At 51.6% G+C, this 12386-nt stretch overlaps 2 protein-coding genes across 2 annotated transcripts in view; both read right to left on the bottom strand.

Annotated features, from left to right (window-relative positions):
- Window positions 1-10819, bottom strand: part of TMPRSS4 (transmembrane serine protease 4) — a 44911-nt gene extending 34092 nt beyond the window's left edge. The window contains exon 1 of the mRNA XM_001159793.7: window positions 10566-10819. Within this exon, the coding sequence (XP_001159793.1) occupies window positions 10566-10568 (3 nt within the window). The 5' untranslated portion in view covers window positions 10569-10819. The remainder of the gene's footprint in view (window positions 1-10565) is intronic.
- CD3E (CD3 epsilon subunit of T-cell receptor complex) overlaps window positions 1-12386 on the bottom strand; it is a 541795-nt gene that overhangs the window by 231553 nt on the left and 297856 nt on the right. The window lies entirely within an intron of this gene.

Below are 12386 nucleotides of genomic sequence, written 5' to 3'. Positions count from 1 at the left end.
TTAGCATTCGTTCTTCCCTTTCTTCCATTAAGTTCCCACCTTTCTCACCTGCCTCTTCTTCCTTTATTCCTATTCCCCACCCCTACCACTGTTTTAGATCATGGGGAACCTCCTGGTTGGGCTTAGCTCAGCTCCAAAAAGCAAACAGACATCTTAAGGTCAGCTTCCTTTCCAGCTCAGAGAGGATGAACCCAGATACAAGGCAGCTCTTGTTTTTAAATGGAGTGAAGCTTAAGTGGCTGCAGAGAAGCCACAAAGCGTGCTGCAGAGAAGCCGCCAGCCTGGAGAGTATGAGTCCTCATCTTGCCTTGTCTTCTGACTTGCTGTATGGCTTTGGGCACACTCCTCAATGTCTCTGAACCTCAAGATCCCTTTGGGTAATTGGGAACTGCCCTTCAGAGATGGGATGAAAGAGTTAATAACCTCATAATGAAACAGGCAAGTCCACCAGGCTAATAAGGAGAGGAAGAAGAGGCGGCAGCTCAAGGAGGCCAAAGGAACAGAAAGCTCGGCCAGCTCCTGTCTGCTTCCCTTGCCAAGCATCCTGTCCCTGGGGCCTGATTTCTCCCTTCCTCTCTGCAATGCTGACTTGGCATTGCCTTGCTCTGGAAAGAAGTCAGTAAGGGCAGAGCTGGAATGACTGGAGTGTGGACAAAGAGAGAAAAGTAGGGGCACACAAAAGAGGGCGACAGCTTCAGTCTTCCCTGGAGTCCAAGGCCCTGGCTTCCCATGGTCTCATAGGAAAACCTAGAGCCAGAGATGGTGCTGTTGCTAGGTGATGGGATAAACAGGTCCTTTGAGGCTTGGGCAGGTGGCAGTTAGGTTGCTGAGGCCAGTAATAAGCAGTGGGGAAAACCCAAGGGAGGGGGTGGGGAAAGTTCTTCGGGTAAGCCAAGAGACCCAGAGGTGCTTGCTGTCAGCTTGCAGAGTGGGGCCCGGCCACAGTGCTCCTCTGAGGGAGCCTCACTCTGCTCTCTGACCCCAGAACCTGCATCCCTCCCCAAAACCAACGGCAAGCAGCTGTGTCCTCTCCACTTGCAGCTGGAATAGGCAGTTTGATGCCTTTGCTGCGCTGGCAACAGGGCTCTCTCTCTTGGATGTCTCAGCCATGACAGGTAAGGAGAGGGTCACTGAGGGCTGGAAGATCATGGGGCAGGAGAGGAGGGAGTGAGTTTCCTGAGATGAGCCTGGTCGTGATGCAGCAGCCCAGAGTGCATGGGAGGTCCTCAGAGATGACTGATCATGCCGGCTTCCAAGTATCCTGGGATCACACCTGTTACTCTGTCTCTAGGCAGGTCGGCCACCAGCCCAGGCCATATGCCGCTGGGCATCTAAGCTCTCGCGCAGAAATTCAGGGAGCATCCTCACAAACACTGCCTTGTGTTGAGTCATTATTAGAGCAGCACTTTTTCCTTTGGGTCTAACCTCAGCCTTGGCTGCTACATTAGAAACCATTTTGCCGTGTTCTAAGCCACACAGGTGCTGACCTTTTGGCAATTTGAGCCGAGCACCTCAGCCCCCATCTCAGCACATAATGGCTCCAGGGCAGGGCCTGGGGCAGAAGGGAGGAGTCAGGCAGCCTGCCATTATCCCCTGCCAGCCTGCTGTTCAGCTCCCATCATTTAAGAATCAGCTTTCGTGTTCGGGCATAGCTCTTAGGTTCAGATAGGGCTGGGGAGGCAGGGAAGATGTAACTATTCCTATTTCACAAATGGAGAAACTGAGGCACAGCGCTTATGCTTTTTCCCCAGAGACAATGTGAAGGGCAGGAGTGAGGTATTTGTACATGCCCCTTGGGCTAAATTAAACTGAAGACAGACCTGGTTCCCACTGGAGGGCCCTGCTTCCAGGTGATGCTGCTGTTTACTGCAGTGCTTAGGAATCCCTCTGCGATCCTTCTCTTTGTCCTAGGGGAAGCAGCCCATTCTCTCCCACCTTTCTGAACTCTCAACAGCTCTACTTTGCTCAGCTTTCCCTCTGTTCCAGAGTGGTGGGTCCATCCGAGCCCACCTTCCCCTCCTGGAAGGGTCTGATAGGAAGGAAGGTGCCACCATCTTTGCACACCTGAGGACAATGCCTGGACAATGGCTGGAGGGGACTCGAGAGGGCCAGCAGGGGTCCGGCCACACAGTTCAGCCTTTCAGCCTGACAGGGACCCTCATGGGTTTGCCGTTGGGAAGGGCTGATGGATTTTAAAGCTTAGAGGGGTTATCTCAACCTTGCAATTTACCTGAACTGAGGACCTGCCATCCATGGAGCAGTCTGACGTTAATTTAAAAAGGTTCAAAGACAGAGTTTATACCATCTTTCAAGAATCGTACTCACTTTTGCTTGTCCTGAGTTGTCCTTTAAACTTTAAGAGGGAGGGAAATGGCAGGGAGGGAAAAGGAACTGACTGGGACTGACTCCAGCCAGGAGTTTGAGACCAGCCTGGCCAACATAGTGAAACCCCATCTCTACTAAAAATACAAAAAATTAGCTGGGCGTGGTGGCAGGTGCCTGTAATCCCAGCTACTTGGGAGGCTGAGGCAGGAGAATCGCTTGAACCTGGGAGGCGGAGGTTGCAGTGAGCCAAGATCCTGCCACTGTACTCCAGCCAGGGCAACAGTGTTAGACTCTGTCTCAAAAAAAAAAAAAAAAAAAAAAAAAAGAAGAAGAAGAAGATCTGACTCCTCCATCTGTAGAACAACTTTTGAGCAAGTCACTAAACAGCTCCTGGACCCAGTTTCCTTCTTTGGAATGTGGGTACAATAAAAGCGACTTCACAAGATGATGGGGAGAAAGGTTCTGTAAGGTGCGCCACCTGCTCAGCACCGTGCACATTTTCAGCACCTTTGCAAGCCCCCAGGAGCCCCATCTGGTCTTTGCATGATTTTACAGACTTGCTCATAGTCCCCTAGGTTGGTCTTTGCAGTTTGAGGGGTCTCAGCTGCCTTGATCAGAAGGGGGTTGTCCCTTGATCCTGCTCCTCCTGAACTCTGAGGCAGGAACACTGGCCTGAATCCAGCTCTGCCTCTTCCCAGCCATGAAGTCTTGAGCAAGTTAATAAATTTTTCTGAGTCTCAGTTTTCTCATCTGTAAAATGGGGAGAATATGACTTAATTCACAGGGTTGTTGGTGAGAATTATTGATGACACATGTGATGTGCCTGGCTTGGTGCTTGAAACATAGAGGAGTTTAGTAAGTGAAAATTAGTGCTCTCTGCCCCAATTACCCTACAGGCATGGAGAGCAGAACTCCACACATGTTCAACGAGGGTCTGTGCTGTGGTTCTGTACAGGGGCAGGGTTGAGGACTCTCGTTTGTTCTGGAGGCCCCAGTGATAACCAGCCTTGCTGGGCTGGTGTGGCTGCTGCAGCCAATCTCCTGGCACAGGTTTCAGTGACTCCTAGATCTGTTTCCTGTGAACTCTGAGCTCAGGATCCTATAAATAGTGCTTTAATAGTGCTTCAGTGTCTTCTCTGCATCTCTGACTTTGCAGTTGCATAACCTGAAGTTCCTTTACTGCTTTCCTGCCCACTCACATAACTCGTCGAGTGCTTCATGAAGTTTTTCCTTGCTGAAATTACATTTGCTAGGAGAGGTTGTGTTTTACAGTGCACAGAGCACAGGCCGTGGAATCCTGCAGCCTAGGTCTGAATCCTATTTGCTCATTGGCCTGAGGCTTTAGCAAGTTATTGAACCACCAAGAACCTCAGTTTCATGTGTGTGTGAAAAAGAGGGAGAGAGAGAAAGAGAGATGCAGTAAGTCTCCCTCCTAAGGAGCTCCAGATATGCATAGCATATAGTACATTGCCTGGTGCACGGTAAGAGTACGATAATTGTTTTTTGTTTTGTTTTTGAGATGGAGTCTCGCTCTGTTGCCCAGGCTGGAGTGCAGTGGCACTGTCTCGGCTCACTGCAACCGCCACCTCCCAGGTAAAAGCGATTCTCCTGCCTCAGCCTCCAGAGTAGCTGGGATTACAGGCGTCTGCCACCACGCCCAGCTAATTTTTTGTACTTTCACCATGTTGGCCAGGCTGGTCTTGAACTCCTGACCTCGTGTGATCTGCCCTCTTTGGCCTCCCAAAGCGGGATTACAGGTGTGAGCCACTGCACCCAGCCAAGAGTACAGTAATTGTTAACTGTAATAATAATAACAACAACAATAATAGTTTACTCATTTAGTAAGGCACCTTTCTGGGCCCTGGAGACCTAGCAGTGAACCAGAGGTAAAGCTCTTTTGCCCATGGAGTATATTCTATTATTTTTATTAGTTATTAATAACAATATTAAAATAGAACCTGGGAAGTTCATGACATAGTAGATACTCATAGTCAAAAATTATTTATTATTAATGGGAAGGAGCTTCATAGAGGGCCTGTCATGTATGTAATAGGAACTGAGCAAAGAGCGACTTTTATGATTTCATGGGCCCCGGGGCTTGGCTTCAGCAGGGGACTCTGTGGACTAAGCGCATCTGGGGACAGTGACCAGGGCAGTCGGGACCGGAGGTGATGTCGTGTGACCTGTGTGAACTCTCTCGGAAGAGAGGGTGGAACACGCAGTTCAGAGAAGCAAGGACCAGTGGAAGCATGAAAGCTTCAAGTGTGTGTGGCCGTCTGAGAAAGGCAAAAGACAGTTCTAGGAGGAACGGGGGAAGTTACAGAAAGTCTTTTCTCCTGGCAAAGGAAAGGTTGTTTTCAGCAACCGTAGCTTCTAGAAACAGATGTGTGAGCAAAAGCTGGATTGTGAAGGTTTCTGTGGCAGACGAGGGCCAGGGTCAGATAAGGGCTCTGCGCACCCCTGGGGGATTCGACCAAGCCCCGCAGCGGCGCAGCAGAGGAGAGGGAGGCAGGGCAGAAGTGGCGGGGGTGGGGGACAGTCCTTTCAAACACTGCAGCTCTGTTTTTCTCTCTGTGTCCCATATGAGGATTCTGCATTTGATTTCAGTGGAGCAAAAGGCTCTGAGGTCAAAGTACGCTTGGGGAACCCACTCGCCGAGAAGACCTCTAAGGTTTTTCCTTAGGGTCTGTGATTCTGAAGAGCTCACTCTCAGCCTGAAATTTCTCTTGTCTCCTCCCACAGATAGGATTAGTCCTAGGCCTGATCCACTTATAATATTCTCTCTTTAAATCAATTTTCTATCGTTAATGGTCTCCTGGTAATTTGGGTTTTTTTTCCCTGAGCAGCATTGGGTTTGAAACTTTAGTTTAGTCTTCTTGAAAGTCTAAGTTAATTATAGCTACTGGTTTTCCCTTTGCCCTTGGCTGAATGACCCTTTTCAAGTCATGAACCTCTTTGAGCCTCAATTTCTTTCTTTCTTTCTTTTTTTTGAGACCCAGTCTCGCTCTATTGCCCAGGCTGGAGTGCAGTGGTGTGATCTCGGCTTACTGCAACCTCTGCCTCCTGGGTTCAAGCGATTCTCATGCCTCAGCTTCCCGAGTCGCTGGGATTACAGGCGTGAGCCACTGCGCTCGGCTAATGTTTATATCTTTAGTAGAGATGGGGTTTCACCATGTTGGCCAGGCTGGTCTTGAACTTCTGACCTCAGGTGATCCGCCCACCTGGGCCTCCCAAAGTGCTGGGATTACAGGCATGAGCCACCACACCCGGCTGAGCCTCAATTTCTTCATCTGTAGAATGAGGATTACAATGTCTCAGAGAGTTGTATTAGACTGAAGGGAGATTTTGGATGTGAAAGTTCTTCTCGAAGCACAACATGGGGCCCTTGTTGCATTTGGATAGAGATGTGATACTGCTGCTGTAGCTATTATTCTCTTTAAGACCACCAGTGACTCCTACGTGTCCGGACAGGTTCTCCCAGCAGCCTGGCAAGACCCTCCTCTCTGGAGACTGGAGATGTGATCGTGAGTGATGTCAGGGTGGAGATGGGATGAAGGTGAGGGGGCTGACCTTGGCTCTATGTTTAGCCCCTTCTTGTGGACATCAGTGAGTGAGTGAGTGTCAGGCTTTGTCTGGAGTGTGGGAAAGCAGTCTCCCCTGCTCCTGTTCCATCTATGGAGTGCACAAAATTGAAGGCCTAGATTTTGCATATTCTCTGAATCTTCCATGGTATCTTGCCAGTACCTAGCACATAGTAGATGCTCAGGGAACACATGCTGAATGAATGAATGAATGAATGAATGCATACAGATTTAGAGGAAGAAACTGAGACAGCAGGATATGCTGAAAGCATTGGTTGGCTCAACCGCACCAGTGGGCGACGCCCAGCCAGACTGATGTGCAGGACATTTTGTGACAGGAGACGCGACTGCCACCCCTGGACAGGTGCCCACGCCTGGACAGGGGCCATCATGTCTCTCACCCTCTTCCTCAAGTGTTCCTTTCATCTGCTACCCTTCGAGAGTTTCTGGTTGCATGTGGATTATGCGAGGAAGCTGGAGGGTGCTCTGGGGGCCACGGGCAGGGGAGGACTGTTGCGGTTTTCCATCTTGTTTACACATTTCTCAGCTGCCGACGTGCTGGTTAGTCAGAGTGGCAGGCTGGGAGGTGGCATTAGACGTGTCACAGGGGGATTGCCACATTGGCTCTGCCCCACTCTTCCCCTTCCCTATCACCAGGGTTTCCGGGCAGGCTCAGACCTGTGCCTCCCTCACGCCCATCCCCCTCTGGGATAAAAACACTTTAGTAACCCCTCAGATAGATCTGGCATGTTTTCCAATTGGACTTGGGGTGAGCCTTGTTTTCAGTGTCAGATAAATCAGAAATTGGTTATAGGGGATTCCGTCTTTGATTATTTACCTGTCATCCATCAATCCACTCATTCATTCATTCACATTTACTAAGTGCCTAGTCCATGCCATGGATGCCATGCCCTGTGCTAGGTTTGCGGCTAAAAGCAGAAAAGACACAGACCCTGTCCTCAAGAAGCTCCCATTCTGGTGGCAACAGGTTTGTAAGAAAATGTGGTAGATGATTGCACTTTAGGTTTGGAGGAGTTCACTGTCCCAGGGAATCCTTGCTTGGGAACTTGAAGCGTTTTACTGAGGCTGATGTTTTCACCTGAGCAGGAAGGAAGGCTGAGGGCAGAAGAGGCACCTGGGAAGTCTGAGGCCGTGGAGATTTTCAGGCCTGAGAGCATTTGTCTCCTGCTGCCCTGGGGCGTTTCTGGGGCTTTGGGAAGCTTGATGGCAGTTCCCCAGCCCTGTTTTGGGTCTGTTTTTCTCATCTCTCCCTCTACCCACGACCCCCTTGAGCTGGTCTCTCCTCATTTCTTACATTCAGCTCCTCAGATCTCTTGGGCTTTGGCATGGGTCTGGGCTAGGGAGGTGGCTGCTGGGTTCTCAGCTGCACTGAGGGAAGACTGAGAGGAGGAGAGAGGCCTGGGGGCACACAGGAGCCCTGACATCTAAACCCCTTCTCCAGGGAAGCACCCAGGCACAGAGCTTGACCCCCAGGGTCAGGCTGGAAGCACCCTGGGAGATGGACAGGGCCTGGGGATGCAGCTTCCACCTCGGCAGGTGCAGCTCCCATGACCAGGAGTGCCAGAGTCTTTGCTCCAGCCACAGCGAGAGCCTGTTGTCCCTATACTACCACTCTTTCTTGCTGTTCACACATGCAGTCCCCTGTGTCTGGAGCTCCTTCCTGCTTTCCCTGCCTGGAGAGAGCCTGCTCATCCTTCAAAGTCCAATGCAAATAGTTTCTCTTCCAGGACAATTTCCCGACTTCCCTAGAGAGAATCTATTGCTTTTTCAGCTCCAGGGGTACCTTGTAACCACTGCTGGTGTTATACTTGTCACACTCTGTGTTGAGCACCTGCAGGGTGAAACCTAGGTATTGTGTCCTCCCAATCCCCAGCCCCATTTAGAGGCTGGCCAATGAAAGGGGCTGATTAAATGCTGTCTGGCTGGAGCTTCTTTTGCGGTGGGGGGAGTGGTTACAGTGACACCAGGCCCTGTCACCCAGGTGGCAAGGGATCCAGGAGAGCAGGCAAAGCAAGCAGCCCCTCCTTGCCTGTCTTGCCCTTTAGGACCTTCCCACTGCCCAGCTCAGTTTACCACCTCAGAGCCTAGGATGGCACTGCCAGGGCCGAGTGGGCTTCTGGATTCTGTGCCCCAGTCAGGGTGGACTCTGCAGTGCTCCCAGCACCCCGCTGCCCGCAGGCTGGCTCCTGACTGCCACATTTCTGAGCCCAGCCAAGCCCAGCCAAGCCCCTTGACTCTGTACCAGGCTGGCACAGAAAACAGGAGGTGGGAGGGAGGACCAGCTTCCTCCAGAGCAGCCGGAAGCGTCAGGGGGTTGACCTCAGGTGTTAACACCCATGTCTGGTGGCTCAGGGTGCGTTTAGGTCTCCGGAACAGTAATGAGTCAAGGCCAGGATAGCCAGTCCCAGGGTCCCTGACTTCCCTCCAGGCCTCAGCTATGGAGTAGTTAGCATGGGACTCATTTCCTTCGGGGACAGGGCTTGGGCTCTGACCTCTGCCTGGGCCTGAGTCCCTGCTCCAGCTCTCCCTAGGAATACCCAGCTTAATGGGTTCTGGGGAGAGCCGTCATTAAGACACAGCAGCTCAAAGGACCCTGACTGTCACAGAAAGGGGCCTGTGGGGATGGAAGGAGGTAGGGAATGGAAGGGAGGGCTGAGCCTGGGTGTGGAGATCCCATCCTCCCGTCAGGGCTGGGAGCTATGGCTGTCTAGGGTTATTAAGCACAGGCTTAATGACAGGGTTATTCAGCACAGGCAGTATAATGGCTAGCTCCGGGGCTAGAAACTTCCTTGACCATACCATGGAGATTGGCCATGCTGCTGCCTTGCCTTTGGGGCCCCAGGCCTGACCCGACCCCTCCACCAGTGTGCCCACCTGCCCTCCCCCGCTCCTCCAGCAATGCTCAGCAACTTCCCTGGTGGCAAAGGGTCTGTGTTGGGTGTACTACCCAGCTGTCATTTCCTAGCACAGACTCCTCTTTAGTCCTAAGTCCTTACATCTGTGCGGGGCTTCATGGTTTCCAGAACCTACCCACATGTATTAGCTGTGTAATCTCTGTGAACCCTGTGCATGTGCGTGGGGCTGTTGTGGGTCATATCCTTTCCATGGGCAGGGGAGAAGGTGAGTCTCAGGAAGATGAATGCCTCAAGACAGCACAGCTAATCAGGGAGCTGGCCTCAGCCTTCTGATTCTGCAGTTAGTGACCTGCCCTAGAAATGATTCCCTTCTCTGTTGCTCCCCCAAGAGACACCCCAGGTCTCCTCAGTGCCTGCCACCCAGAAGCAGCTCACAGCTAGGTAGACTCCACAGCTGCTCTCCTCTCCTGGGAGCCCCAGGGGATACAGCGTCTCTGCACACAGGCCAAACTTTGGAGCGCCTCCTTGGATGGGAAAGCAGGAAGCTTGTGCTTTGATCCTGGCTCAAAGGGAAGCCCCTTCCCCTTTCTGATCATCAGCTACAACCGCACTAAGAATTGTTCTTGCCAGAATTTTCAGAAGAGTGTCGTGGGAAGTGCTCAGGTTGGGAATAGGAGACAATCACTCGAGGGGCCCCTGCAGGTCACACCCTTCCCCCTTGGACAGTGGCTTCTCCTTTCCTCTCTTCCCTTCCCTTTTACTTTGGTGGCTGGGCAATTGCTGCCTCTTGGCCAAGGATTGGAGAAGGAAGACCCCTGGGTTCCTCCTCAGACCCAGTTATTATCTCTTCCCCTCCCTGGCCCTCAGCTGTCCTCCTTGAAAGATGGGGTTGATTCTCTTTGCCCCAAGACAGTGAAGACGCTCCAGGTATTCAGAGGAGAAGGAGGAGAGAGGGTGAGGGCATGAAAAGAGACCAAGTAAAAGATGTCCACAAACACCCTAGATTGTTTGGAGGCATCTCTGCACTGTTTTCTTTTCTTTTCCTTCTTTCTTTTTTTTTTTTTTTTTTTTTTTGAGACGGAGTTTCACTCTTGTTGCCCAGGTTGGAGTGCAATGGCACAATCTTGGCTCACCACAACCTCCGCCTCCCAAGTTCAAGCGATTCTCCTGCCTCAGCCTCCCAAGTAGCTGGGATTACAGGCACCTGCCACCACGCCTAGCTAATTTTTTGTATTTTTAGTACGGACGGGGTTTCACCATACTGGCCAGGCTGGTCTCAAACTCCTGACCTCGAGAGATCTGCCTGCCTCGGCCTCCCAAAGTGCTGGGATTACAGGCGTGAGCCACTGCGCCCAGTCTACACTTTTCTTTAAAAAGAAAAGGAATCAGTTTCCCCAGGGAGTGGCAGAGGGCAACCGTGGCATCAGAACAGCCCCCTGCCTTGGAAAAATAGTGCCAACCTCTAACCAACAGACCTGGAGACATTGGGCAAAAGAACATGCAGGATTCAGGAAAGAATAGTCGGGAAGGACAGCCCTGGCTCTGTGCTCAGCTTCTTAGGTGAGCTGGTCCAAGGACCATGGCAATGGAGGAAGAGAGGAAGGCAGGTGGGTATGAGACGTGTACCGGGCTGGGGTGTGGGGGGATTTGGGTGTGGCCTCTTTTTTTAACCTAGAAGGTGTCACAGAATTCTCAGCTGATGGACGCTCAGGCTGCTTGAAGGGCCTTACATGGGGAGACCCACCCTTCCCGTGTCTTGGGAGCAGAGGGCCCCCACACTCACCATGCTGGCTCTGTGATCCTCCCGGTCTCCCTGTAGCCTGGAGCTGAGATTGTCACCCCAAGGCAGCAGGAGGGCCTCCCCACACAGGTCCTGGCTGGCCAGCAGGTCAGAAGTCCCTGGTTAGCACTGGCTGGAGGAGGCCCGAGTGCAGGGCAGGCCTTGGTCCCTCACGCCCAGCATCCTTGTCCGCTTAGCAAGCTGCTGCCTCTCTCTACTGTATTCCAGGAGTGATTGGGGGACTTTGGGCAGCTTGATTAAAACAGCCCTACAAGTGAAGTTGCCAAACTGGAATGATTATGTGTCTTGTAACCTGACACCTATCTTAGGGGCTGGAACAACACCTGAAGTCATTCATGGGACCTTCGGCCTCAGAACAGGTGACACACCTAAGGCATAACAAAAGCCTTCCCGCCTGAATGACTTCCACCCAACTGGGTGTTGGCTGAGGGTGATGCCAGAAGTTTCCCCCCCCCCCCCCCCCACCTTCTAGGTGCATGACTTCTCACTGTGTGGGTGCTTTGGTTTGGGGTTGTGGGAAGTTGGAGTGGTCTGGGGGTTGGGCGACAGAGTTTGCAGCTCAGTACAAAGGGATCATTGCCAGGTGTGGAGCAATAGGATTGGAAAGTCCACAGAGAAGGAGGGAGTTTCTTCTCTTAGGGAGGTAAGATGTACCCCCTTTCCCTGGATCCCAGAAGTGAAGCTGTCCTGCACAGAGCCAATGTACTAGTGCTTCCTGCCCCTGCCTCAGCAGCCGTTCAATATTCTGAAAATCACTATTGGTGCTCTGGCTAGAGCCCACGTCTCCTCGTCCACAGGGTCCGTTCTTTCTTTCTTTCTTTCTTTCTTTCTTTCTTTCTTTCTTTCTTTCTTTCTTTCTTTCTTTCTTTCTTTTCTTTTTTTAAGACAGGGTCTCTCTCTGTCCCCCAGGCTGGAGTGCAGGGGCGCAATCTCAGCTCACTGCAACCTCCGCCTCCTAGGTTCAAGCAATTCTCGTGCTCCAGCCTCTCAAGTAGCTGGGACTACAGCCACCTGCCACCACACCCAGCTAAGTTTTGTGTTTTTGTATTTTATTTTATTTTGAGACAGAGTCTCTGTTGCCCAGGCTGGAGTGCAGTGGCGCGATCTTGGCTCACTGCAACCTCCACCTCCCAGGTTCAAGTGATTCTCCTGCCTCAGCCTCCCAAGTAGCTGCTGGGATTACAGGTGTTGGGCGCCACCATGCCTGGCTAATTTGTATTTTTAGTAGAGATGGGGTTTTGCCATGTTGGCCAGGCTGGTCTCAAACACCTGGCTTCAACTGATCCACCTGCCTCAGCCTCCCAAAGTGCTGTGATTATGGCGTGAGCCACCGCACCCAGCCCCACAGGATCATTTCTGATTCACGTTCTGCCACATCCTGATAGCTGGAGCTGCCCCCCTGGCCAGGGGATGTGCAAGGTGAAACCTTACAGCCACAGACATTTTGCTGGGAGAGACTTGGATAATTGTCCACATTGTTCCCCCATTCTGTGGGTGACAAAACTAAATTCCAGAGAGGCAAAGTCAATGACCCAAAGTCACATAATGAATTAGTGTCTGGTTCCATATGAATCCAGATCTCCTTCCATTTCTCAGACCTGACCCTCCCAGGAGACCAGCCTGGGTTAGACGCGTGTATTAGTCCTTCTGTTGATAACGTGCTTCTGTGTATCAGCCCTTTAATTCTCCAACAACAACAACCCCAATATTTTGTTCCCATTTGTCAGCTGAGGAAACTATAGCTCATGGACATGAAGTAGTTTTGGGCAGAGTTGGGGCTGGAACCTGGTTCTCTTACTGGTT

This window comes from Pan troglodytes, chromosome 9, assembly GCF_028858775.2.
Source record: "Pan troglodytes isolate AG18354 chromosome 9, NHGRI_mPanTro3-v2.0_pri, whole genome shotgun sequence".
Classification (NCBI taxonomy): Eukaryota; Metazoa; Chordata; class Mammalia; order Primates; family Hominidae; genus Pan; species Pan troglodytes.
This window is presented reverse-complemented; position numbering and strand designations above follow the sequence as displayed.